Here is an 11,854-nt window from a genome sequence, read left to right on the forward strand (position 1 = left end):
TCAAGCTGCGCCCTCCACAACTGGATTGAAAACAACAACTTGACTTGGAGCTGACGGGTCCTGGAAAAACACACTGTTCCCCAATTTAAAAAAATATATATTACCAAACCAGATTCAACAACATATTAAAAGGATTATATACCATGACCAAGTAGGATTCATCTCAAGCGTGCAAGGATAGCTCAACATCAGTAAATCAATCAATGTGATACACATTAAGAAAATAAAGGATCAAAAACCATATAATCATCTCAGATGCAGAAAAAGTATTGGACAAAATTCAACATCCTTTTATGATAAAAACTCTCAGCAAAGTTGCAATAGAATGAACATATCTCAACATAATAAAAGCTATATATGACAAACCCATAGCTAATATCATACTCAACGGTGAAAAACCTGAAAGCTTTTCCTCTAAGAAAAGGAAAAAGACAGGGGGCCCACTATTACCTTTTCCTATTAACACAGTGTTGGAAGGCCTACTCATAGCAATCAGACAAGAAAAAGAAATAAAAGGCATTCAAATCAGAAAGGAAGAAGTAAAACTGTCATTATTTGCAGATGACATGATACTATATATAGAAAACCCTAAAGACTCCACCAAAAAACTGTTAGAACTAATAAATGAATTCAGTAAAGTTGCAGGATCAGAATCAATATACAGAATCTGTTGTGTATATTCCTATACACCAATAATGAACGATCAGAAAGAGAAGTTAATAAAACAATCTGATTTACAGTTGCATCAAAAAGCATAAAATACCTAGGAATAAACTTAAGCAAAGAAGTGAAAGACCTGTACTGTGAAAGCTATAAGACATTGAGAAAGAAATTGAAGAAGATACAAATAAATGGAAGGATATACCTTGCTCATAGATTGGAAGGATTAATATTGTTAAAATATCCATACTACCTAAAACAAAATATATAGGTTCAATGCAATCTCTATTAAACTACCACTGGCATTCTTCTCAGAATTAGAACAACTAATCCTAAAATTTATATGGAATCACAAAAGACCCCAAATAGATAAAGAAATCTTGAGAAAGAACAAAGTGGGAGGTATCACATTCCCTGATATCAAACTATACTACAAAGCTACAATAATCAAAACAGCAAGGTACTGGTATAAAAAGAGACATATAGATCAATGGAACAGAGAGCCCAGAAATAAATCCTCGCTTATATGGTCAGTTAATCTATGACAAAGGAGGCAAGGACATACAATGGAGTAGAGTCTCTTTGATATTTGGTATTGGGAAAACTGGACAGATACATGCAAAAAACTGAAATTTCACCATTTTCTTATGCTATATACAGACATAAACTCAAAATAAATTAAAGGTTTAAATATAAGCCCAGGAGCTATAAAACTCCTAGAAGAAAACACAGGAAGCAAACTCTTTGACATCACTCTTAGGAATATCTCTTTGGAACTGTCTCCTTGGGCAAGGGTAACAATAGAAAAAATAAACAAATAGGATTACATCAAACGAAAAAGATTTTATGCAGAAAAGGAAACCATCGACAAAGTGAAAAGACAACCTTTTGGGAGAAGATATTTGTAAATGATACATCCAATAAGGCATTATATCCAAAATATATAAAGAGCTCATACAACTTAACCTCAAAAAACAACCCAATTAAAAAATGGGCAGAGGACCTGAATATCTCCAAAGAGGCCAACAGACATATGAAAAGAAGTTCACCATCACTAGTCATCAGGAAAATGCAAATTAAAACCATGAGATATCACCTCACACGTGTCAAAGTGGTTATCATCAATAAAGCAACAAATAACAAGTGTTGGTGAGGATGTGGAGAAAAGCAAAACCTCACGCACTGTTGGTGGGGTTGAAAATTGGTATAGCCACTATGGAAAACAGTATAGAGGTCCCTCAAAAAATTAAAACTAGACCTGCCATATAATCCAGTAATTCCTCTTCTGGGTGTTTATCTGAAGAAAACAAAACCATTAACTCAAAAAGATATATGCACCCCTATGTTCATAGCAGCATTATTTACAATAGCCAAGATATGGAAGCAACCTAGTTGTTCATCCATAGACGAATGGATAAAAAAAGACGTCGTACACATATACAAGGGAATATTACTCAGCAATAATAAAGGATGAAATTTTGCCATTGTGACAACATGGATGGACCTAGAGGATATGACAAGTGAAATAAGTCAGTGAAAGACAAATACTATATGAGTCCACTTATACGTGAATCTAAAACAAAACAAAATAAATGAAAAAGCAAAACAGAAACAGACCTATAGATATAGAGAATAAGCTGATAGTTGCTAAAGGGGGAAAGGGTTGGGAGATAGGAATTAAAAACATATACATACAGACACGAAGTCGAGGCTGCCAGTCTCATAAGGTCTGGGCCTATTTACTGTCATGTATTTTCACTGTATTTTATTGCTCAAGCAATCATAGAGCCCAGATTCAAAGTGCAGGGACGCAGATGCTACTCCTCCACGGGAAGAGTGTCACAGACGTTTTAAAGCACCCCAGGTTTCACATCCCATTAGTCCTCCCTCACTGGGCTGTAACCACACGGGCCTCCCTGCAGCTCCTTGAGCCTGCCAAGCATGTTCTCACCTCAGGGCCTTCGAACTGTCTCTTCCTTCTGTTGATGAGAGCAGGGCCCACAATCATGCTCAGGAACTAATTGTTGAAAGGTCTCTGACTCCTCTCAGCTCCTCTGATCTCTCTTCTCCACAGTCAAAGGGCTCTTCCTAAACACACATCAGTCTCCCCTGCCTATAACCCTCCCTGGCTCCCCACTGCCCCTAAGAGAAAGTCTACCTTCCCCAGTCTGCCTCTCCACACCTTCCTGCACCTTCCCCCATTGCCCCGTGGCTCATGCCACCCCTCCCCCCATGCTTCTGTCAAAACCACAAATCCCCCTTTCGCCACCATACCTCATGCTGGGCCCTCTGCCAGCAATGCCCTTCCCCTCATCTGTCTGGCAATTCTTGTTCATCCTTTATGACCAAAAGCTGCCTCCTCCAGGAGTCAGTCCCTGAGCTCAGGCTGTGTTAAACTCCTCTCCGGTGCCCTTTGCACTGTACAGTCTACCTCCCCCCAGGGTGGGAGTTCCTATCTGGGCCCTGGCAACGTTGGCCAAATCCTTGGACTTCAGCCTCCACCCACACCAATTTGTGAGAAGAAAAAATCTTTATTGATAAATAGTTTACAGTGAAATAAATAGTGTGATGATTTTTTGGGGAATAAAAACTCCAGTGGGATCTTAGTCTCTCTCCACCCCCCACCCCACCCCCTAGCTCTTGGGTTCTGCCTTCTTACTGGCCCCTTTGGATGACGAGGCCTTGGTGGGCACGCCAGACCTTTTTGGGCCCTTGGGGACCTCTGTCTTCCTGGTCAGTGGTACAGGCACCGTCTTGGACCCACTGCCCTTAGGAGCAGCAGCAGCCTTGGCTTTCGGCCCTTTCCCGGCCCCCTGGGCGGCAGTCTCTTTAGGGACCTTGTTCTTCTTCTTTTTGGCTTGGGAAGCAGCACCACTCTTGCTCTATAACAAAGCAAACCAAGGAGCAAGGCAATGGAGCTGGGCAGGCTAGAGCACACAGCTTGGAGCCCATTGAGCGAATGGTTGAAATCCTAGCTGTGGGTGTCTTTGGAGAAGTGACCTCACCTCTTTAAGCCTCAGTCTGTTATCTGTAAGATAGGGACGGTGACCCTCAGGGTGCTGGCGGGCCGGAGAGGAGGAGAAACTGAATTGTACTTTCTAGGAAAATAAACGACCCCCTTCCCCGGCTGACCCTTCCAGTGGCTGGGTGGGGGACCCCTAAACTGTGGCCCGTGCAGGGTAGAGACCCAGACCAGGGAAGGCAAGCAGGTACCTACCTTGGTGGCTGGGGGTTTTGAAATCTGACTCCCAGCTTTGGTTTTCCTGTGGGTCTTGGCATCTGTTGGAAGGTGGGAGAGGGCATGTGGGAAGGACCCCTTTCAGGAGGAGCTGCTGGTGAGCAGGAAGGTCAGGGGCTCCAGGATCCCCATCCTGCTCGGGCCCCAGGCCTCACTCTGACACATACAGGCTATGTGATCTGGGGCAAATTGTTTAGCTTATGAATCCGGGTGCCCTAGTCTGCAAACTGGGGTTAACAGTATCTCCATCACAGGATGGCTGGAGAACCAACCGGATCCTGAATGACCATCCCTCACTCCAAGCCAAGCACCGGGGTAGACCCCCTGCTCTGCGCCCACCCACAACAAAGGCTCCTAACAGGTTTATCAGCCTCTCGTCTTTACCACATCTTCTACACGGTGGCTGGATACATTTAAAAAAATATCTCAGACCCTAGCTGCTCCCTGTTCAGAGTCCTTCCAAGATTCCTCATTGTCGTCCAGATAAAGTCCAGACTCCAGGCTGCCCTTCACGGCTGCCACTTCCCCTTCCCACACTGCACACACAGAACTATTTGTACTTCCTCTGAAGTTCCACCTTCTTCATGCCTCCAGACCTTTGCACAGGCTGCTCGCCTTCATTGGACACCTCCTCCAGGAAGCCTTCCCTGACCCCTCTAAGAAATGAACTAGTCTCCTCCTCCCCACCCCCCAAGCTACCATGAGTTCTGTCTCTCCAGAATAAGTCTAATGCTCAGGGCACATTTACCAGATGAGGAAATCTCCCTCCCCCAGAGCCAGCCCCTCCACCCCACCTCACATCCAGTGACTGCCATGCCCTCCTCTCACCTCCCACACACCTACCTGGGCTGCTGCTTCTGCCTTTGACCTTTGACTTCCCACGGGGCCCACTGGCACCAGGAGGGGCGTTTGTGGCCTTGTCTTGCTGTTGGAGGGCTTTCCTGGCTTTGCTCACTCCTGCCTCTCTGTCCTTGGTCTGACCACCTTTCTTGGGGGCCTCCTCCTTGGCCTCGCCAGGTTTCCTGGGGGCGGTCACAGTGGATGTCTTCCTGGGCTGGATCTGTTTTTTGTGCTTGGGAACTAACTGGCAGAGGAGAAAATAGGGTGGGATTGAGAGCCAAAGTTCTGGGTATTTCAAGCTCCTACACCCTACGTAAGGCTCAGAGAAGAAGGCCCCATTCAGAAAGGAGGAGGACGAAGGAGGTGGTCAAGGGCGGGCAGAGGTGGGGAGAAGACACACGACCATCTCCCAAATGCCTGCCCCCAGTGACGCAGTCAATCCTTTCATTGCACTCCAAGGGAGAGCTGTTGCCATTTAGGAGCTAGGGAACCTGAGTCCCACAGACCCCCCAAGATGCTCTTCCTGCTTCATGAGGGCACAGGCACATCCCCCCACCCCTGTATTTGGAAGCCTCAGAGCCAGGCTTCTGGGAGCAAAGGTACACACTGTGAGCCCTGACCTCGTCTTCTGAGAGGCTAAGCTATGAACCTCCTTTGGCATCCTCCCCACCCACACTTTCTCATGGACTATGGCTCTGACTCGTCCTCCCTCTCTCCAGTAAAGCCCACCTCACCTCACATCTGCAGCTCTCCAGCCTCCCAGCCTCACCTTTTATACCCACTGGTGGAACATGGACTTCAAGGCCAGATAGCTCAGAGTTCACAGCTTAACAACCCTCCCCATCTGTGCAACTCGGCCAAGTCTTCTCTGTCCCCACTGGCCTTAGTCTTCCCATCTTTACAATGGGGCCATCAGGGAAGATGTGAGTATCAGGGGGATGTGAGGGCCCCTGGGAAACAGGTGGTCCCTGCCCTTCTAGAGCCCACTCCTGATGATGTTGCTCCCCTGCTCCCGAGTTCTCAGGACTCCCCAATTTCCACCCAGACCAGAAATCACCCTCACTCCCAGCACACATGCATGCCTAACTCCATGGTACTTTGGGGCCCTTTCCATGCCTCCCATCCCCTCAGTCCACTTTCCTGACTGGCTCCCAGACCCTGCAGCCTAATCCAGCCACACACCCTCCAGCACCTCTCTTGGTCTCCTGCACTCCACTCAGGGCCTTGCCATGGCTTGTGTCCAAGATTTGACCCATGCCCAGGAGTTCTATGAGGGTGGGACTTCCCGTGCTCAGCCACTGGTTACCAGTGTTCCATTACGACTATCAAAGCGACTGCTACTTGCTGGGGTACAGCAGTGACAAGAAAACCCCATGTCTGGATCCCTGAGATTTCCCTGGTGGCAGCTGACAGTCACAATGCTGGACTGGGACCCTCCCCCTTTGAAAGAGGAGGATGGAGGATGTGGTGGCTCAGGGAAATGCCAGCTCTGGTTTAGAGCCAGAGAGCATGGGGAGAAAACCCCAACTGTGAGCTGTCAGAGCCCAAGTGGGGGCTGCCTCGTCTGTGGTTAGGAATTTTAGGAAGGGGTGTCTGCAGAAGGGAGCACAGCTGAGATGGTCCCTGGTCACTGAACACACCCAACAAGGATGAAGGTGGACACAGCAGGGTGACCAGAGCCTTGTGGGGACTCGGGCAGGGCACACACACCCCGGCCTTCCAGGAGGAGACGGTCTCTGAGAAGACTCAGGAAGAACCAGAAGAGAAGAAGGGGGGAAAGGCCTTCCAGCAGAATAGCACACAGAGGCCAGGAAGAGAGAGCTGGAACTGAAGTTCAAACCCTGGGGCAGAGTCGCTCTCTCCCTTCCCCTCGCTCCCCCCACTTCCCAGCAGGCTCACTTTGAAGCTGCCCGTGGCCCCCTTGGCCTTGGAGTTGGTCGGCCTGACAAGGAGGCCGCGTTGCATGCCAGTGTCCAGGGCCCGCTTCAGCAGATACTTGAGCCGGATGGCATCCACCGTGGGGTACTTTCGTAGGATGTAAACCTTGATGGCCACCACTGAGGTGCTCTGGCGCTGCTCTCCCGCCTGCAGTGCCTCCAATACCATGCGGAGCACAGGTGGGTGGCGGCGTGGCACTCGGACGCTGCTATGGCCCGGGCCTGTGGATGGACAGCAGGATATCACCCAGAGCCCAGTTACCCTCAGGCCCAGCTGACAACAAACATGGTAGGTGAAGAATGCACCAGGCACCAGCCAGGCCCCACGGCAAGGGGCCTGGGGGAATCAAATAAACCCCATTGGTGCCTCTGACCACTGGCTTGCAAGCAGCCCAAGGGCAGGGCATGCTGCTTGGCTGGCCACTGTCTCCCCGAGCCTGGTGTGGGGCTGGGCACACACCAGGCACTCCACGAAGGCTCACTGAAAGACTTAAATATTTTTTAAAAACAACCCTAAATCAGGTCAGTTGTCTGATCTAACTACCAGTTTACAGGGAATCCAGAACCTCTGTGAAAGGGCCATGGGGATGTAATCAGCAAAACCCAGACTGGAAGGACCTCTCCAGGACACACAATCCTTGTTCTTCTATAAATAAATAAGGAGGAAAAGAAAAAGTGGGAGGGGTCCCCAGAGATAAAAGTTTCTGGAGACACCTTTCAACCAAATACAAAGTGGGGTCCTTGCTCAGACATGGAACATGATTTGAATGAGCCAACTGGAAAAAAAGGCAACTAGATAATTGTGAACACAGGAAATATTTGATCATAATATTGATTATATTGTTTCAGATATGCTAATAGTATTGCAATTATTTTGTAAGATGTTCTTATTTTTTAAAGATAAATCCTGGACTATTTATAGATGAAATGATAGCACTGACACTTGCTTTGGAATAGCCCAGTACATGAAATAAGAGGAGCCATAAGCTGATAACTGTTGAAGTTAGATGAGGGGTGGAGTGGCATCATTGAACCGCTCTGTGTACTTTTGTATCCGTTTGAAAGTTTTCATAATACAATTACAAAAGAAATCCACTGCTAAGTATATGCCCAAAAGAAAATATATGTCCACATAAACATCTGTACACAAATGTTCAGCCGCATTACAGTCAAAAAGTAGAAAGAACCCAAATGTCCATAAACTAATGAATGGATAAAAAAATATATATAGTATAGCCATAAAAGGGAATATCATCCAGTCAAAAGAAGGAATAAAGTGCTTCCTTGAAAACACTACACTAAGTGAAAGAAGTCGGTCACAAAAAGTCATATATTGTATGATTTCATTTATATGAATGGTCCCAACTGGGCAAATCATAGAGACAGAAAGTAGGTTAGTGTTTGCCAGGAACTGGGTGTGGGGGGGCTGGGGCTGGGGAGTGACTGCTAGTGGGTACACATTCTCTTTTTGAGGTGATGAAAATATTCTAAAATCAACTGTGGAAACAGATACACAACTGTGAATATACTAAAAGCCATTGTACACTTTAAATGGGTGAATTGTATCATATGTGATTTATTGAGGTAGCTCAATAAACTGTTGTAAAAAAAAGTTACGAAAGAGAATAGAATCAAGGGGTGAGCGGGAGATGTCAGTCACCACAAGGTGCATAAAAATGGTTTAAATATGAAACCTGATTTAAAGGTGGTGATTAGAAATGTTGATTTCTGATCAACTTGCAAAAATTAAAGACTAATAAACAGAAATCAATTGGCTAAAATATGTTTTAAAAAACGCATTTTAAAGAAGACAAACACACCCCAAAACTCTAGATCTTGAGCAAAATTGTAAAGAGACTTAATCCAATTCGACCTCTGCTGCCTCCAGGCCAGGAGGAGCCCAGTGTTTGGGAATATTCATTTTGGGGCCAAAGCCAGTGAATCGGTGCAGCCCTGGGTTAGTCACCCCATGGACCTCAGGAATTTGCCCTCCTCTCTGGGCTCGGTCTTCTCATCTGCACAGTGGGGATGGGGGATTCCAAAGAGGTCTGAGCCCTCCCAGCTGCAGTGTTAAAGTGTTTCCAGAGGGGTCTTTGGGCCTGGCCTGGGGTGACAGCTCTAACCACTGTCGTGCCTCCCCCAAACCATGCTCTGTCCCAGGGAGCCCCTCCCCCCCCAAGTCTCCTCCCTCCTGAGGCACTCCAGCTGGATTCAGCACCTTATTTGGCAGTTATTCAATGCCTGCAGCATTTCCAGATGTCAGGACCAAAACTCACACCTCCCCCACACCTGCCCTCCATCTTCTCCCTCCCAGGAATGGCACCTCCCCCCATCTCTGTCCAGACACCCAAGCCAGCACCCACGGGACACCTCCCCTCCTCTTCACCACCACACCCACTCTGTCCTTTCCTCTAGGCATCTCTCCCTTCATTCTGGCCTCTCCTCTCCATCCCCAGGGTCCCAGATTCCTAGCTGCTACCTCTGTTCCCTTCCAATCCATTCTCATCACTGCATCTCACATCCCTCACCTCCTGGCTGCCTTCAGTATAAGAATGGACACACCTGACCAAGGCCTGGGAGGCCCAGTCTGATTGGCCCTTGCCCCCCTCTCACCACTGTTCTCTCCAACTCTGCCCCTCGCTAGAAAGACTTGCAACTCCCCACATGCTCCCTCAGCATTCCCACCTCTGGCTCTTTGCCCACGCTCTTCCCTCAGAGCGCTCTTTCTCCTCCATGCTCACCCAGGCAGCTTTCACTCAATGTTCAAGGCTCAAACAGCACCGTGATTTAAACACCTGCCCTGACTTCCCAAGCCAGAGCTGGCAGCTCTTCCCGGTGCTTCTGAGACCCCTGGAACCCACGCCCTCCTCCTCTGAAGGAGCCTTTACAAATACTCAGACCCTTCCCCTGCTCTACCGCCCTCTTTCCCCAGGGTGAGGCTAATCCCTCCTTCAGGGGTCACCTGCTCTAGGAAGTCTTCCTTGACCTCCCAGAGTGGGTCAGGGGAATTCTCTGGGCTCCTACAGCCCTCTGGGTTCCCACCATTAAAGCACAGGCCACATCATCAAATGGCATCCATTAATGAGTCAGGCTGGTCCACCAGACTGGGAGTTCCTGTAGGGTATGAACAGGGTCTGTTTACCTCAGTGGATCCCATATCCAGAGAAACCACAAGACATTGTTTGTTGATTGAAAATTGGGATGCAGCCCTAAATCCAAAGTCCAGTCCTGTAGGAAACACTCCTCACTCTGGAACCTCCAAGTAGCTGCCCTGCAGCAGCAGCTGGGCTACCAGCCCTCCCCCCAACAGGAAATGGGTTCCAGCTGGGGAGGCCAGCGCTGCCTCTTACCCTGAGCTGGGCCAGCCTCAGCCTCAGGCTTACCTGGCCCCGGCCTCTGGCATCAGCTCTTAGGTCAAATAGGTAATTGAGCCCAACAGCCTCTAGGATGAGTGCTGGGAGAGGAGAAGTAGGGTGGAGAAGGAAGGGTCCCAGACACCCAGGGAATGGACTTACAGGGATGAGAGAAGAACTGTGCCCCCCTGCTCACCTGGCTTTTCAGTCCCAGACAACCCTGATGTGGAGACTGTGGAGACTGAGGAAGCCAAGGAGGTCGAGGAGGTTGAGCTGTCATTGGAGGCCACACTCCCAGGAGCCATTGCACAGGCAGAGGCAGACGCAGACGCAGACGTGAGGCTGCCAGGCCTGCCTGCTGGTCTTATATACCAGTAGCCTGGCCCCACAACTCCAATTAGCCGCTGATTGGGCTGGGAGACTGAGCTACTGATTGGGGCAGGACGCCTGGGATGGGGCCTGAAGCCCTACCTTGTGTGCTGGTGCCTCAGCTCAGCCACCCACTCCTGTGTGACCTTGGATGAGTTGCTTGACTTCTCTGGGTCTCAGCCCCTGTGGTGAAATGATGGGGGCTGGGACGCGTGGTCCCTCCTGCACCCTCTGCTCACCAGGGACTAGAGACGCTGATGGGGAATTGGGCACAGCTGGGTTGTGCGCAGCCACTGAGGCCCTCCAGCTCCACAGCCCCAGCGCCTTCTCCTTTTCCCTCGCCACTGCTGGCCTCAGTTTCTCAAAAAGTGGCACCTGGAGGCTGGCCAGTGGGGTTTGATTGGAGGAGAGATCTCTAGGTCAAACTGTAGCTGTCCTTTCATTTTTAAAGAAAGAAATCTTTAAGGGAAAAAAAGCGGAATTTTGAAATAAAATTGATTAGCAAAAATGTCCACAATGTTCATTGGGGAAATAGACAAAAAGTACAAATGGGCAATTCACCCAAAATATTATAAACACAGAAAAATATTCTCTACCTTCTTGGCATTCAGGAAAAGTCAAATTGAAACAATGATGAGATACTATATTCCCATCAAAATGACAAAAATTGAACACAAAGGGTTGGCAAGGATGCAGGGAGATGGATGCAGGGGCCCTAGCTGCCTCTGCCAGGGTGTAAATCGGGGTGCAGCCTGCTTTGGAAAGGTTTTTCCTTGAGCCCAGCAACTTCTCTGTCCTAGAAGTGCAATAGTTGGAAAAGAAAAGAAAATAGAACTAACTTCAAAGTGAATTACTTGGGTCTGGCTAAATTCCTGCTTTATTGTAGAACACTCTGCAGCCATTTCAAATGACGCAGTGGATTGCAGCAAGGATGAGGTTGTATTTCACACCCAGTAGAATGACAAATATTTAAATGTCTATCAGTGCTGAGTGCCCAGGACGTGTAGAAATGCATAACTGCTAGGAGGGTCAGTTGGTAGCCACTTTAGTAACAATTCAGTAACATCTAACACAACTAAAGATACTCATGCCACATCCCACCCATGTTACTCTAGGAAGATTCTCACAGAAATTCTAATGCTGACATACAAGGATGCCCACTGTAATCTTAGCAAAATTTCAAAACAACCTAAATGCCCATCAGGAGGGGAGTAGACAAATGAATTGTGGTCTATTCACATGGTGGAACAGTATATAGCAGTGAAAATGAAGGAGCCAGAATATACTTGAGGAATATGCCCCCCACTTCTGAGAAGACAGAAATCGTGTGTGTGTGTGTGTGTGTGTGTGTGTGCGTAGTGAAGGCACAGATCTGAAAGGATTCATACCAAGGTAGTAGCAGGGGTTACCTCTGAGCAAGACATAGGATTTCGAGGAGATGGGTTTAAAACAGATTT

General features: G+C 48.0%; 1 protein-coding gene across 1 annotated transcript; it reads right to left on the reverse strand.

The window, feature by feature from the left end:
• Positions 1-3,293: 3,293 nt before the first annotated feature.
• H1-8 (H1.8 linker histone) lies at positions 3,294-10,333 on the reverse strand. The gene is made up of 6 exons (XM_074312183.2): positions 10,225-10,333; positions 6,638-6,897; positions 4,742-4,982; positions 4,495-4,505; positions 3,878-3,931; positions 3,294-3,542 (listed from the first exon to the last, which is right to left on the reverse strand). The coding sequence occupies exons 1-6, from the start codon at positions 10,331-10,333 to the stop codon at positions 3,294-3,296; spliced, it is 924 nt and encodes a 307-aa protein (XP_074168284.2).
• Between the last annotated feature and the right edge of the window lie 1,521 nt (positions 10,334-11,854).

Source organism: Rhinolophus sinicus, chromosome 5 (genome assembly GCF_057876585.1).
Source record: "Rhinolophus sinicus isolate RSI-liver-muscle chromosome 5, RSI-T2T, whole genome shotgun sequence".
NCBI classification, from domain to species: Eukaryota; Metazoa; Chordata; class Mammalia; order Chiroptera; family Rhinolophidae; genus Rhinolophus; species Rhinolophus sinicus.

What these genes read in the sequence shown, in the direction of transcription:
- H1-8 (XM_074312183.2), bottom strand. Translation starts at nt 10,333, where the DNA reads ATGGCTCCTGGGAGTGTGGCCTCCAATGACAGCTCAACCTCCTCGACC. An exon ending in GTCTGGGACTGAAAAGCCAG is followed by an intron (nt 6,898 to 10,224) that starts GTGAGCAGGGGG and finishes GTCCATCCACAG; the next exon opens with GCCCGGGCCATAGCAGCGTC. An exon ending in CAAAACCCCCAGCCACCAAG is followed by an intron (nt 3,543 to 3,877) that starts GTAGGTACCTGC and finishes GCTTTGTTATAG; the next exon opens with AGCAAGAGTGGTGCTGCTTC.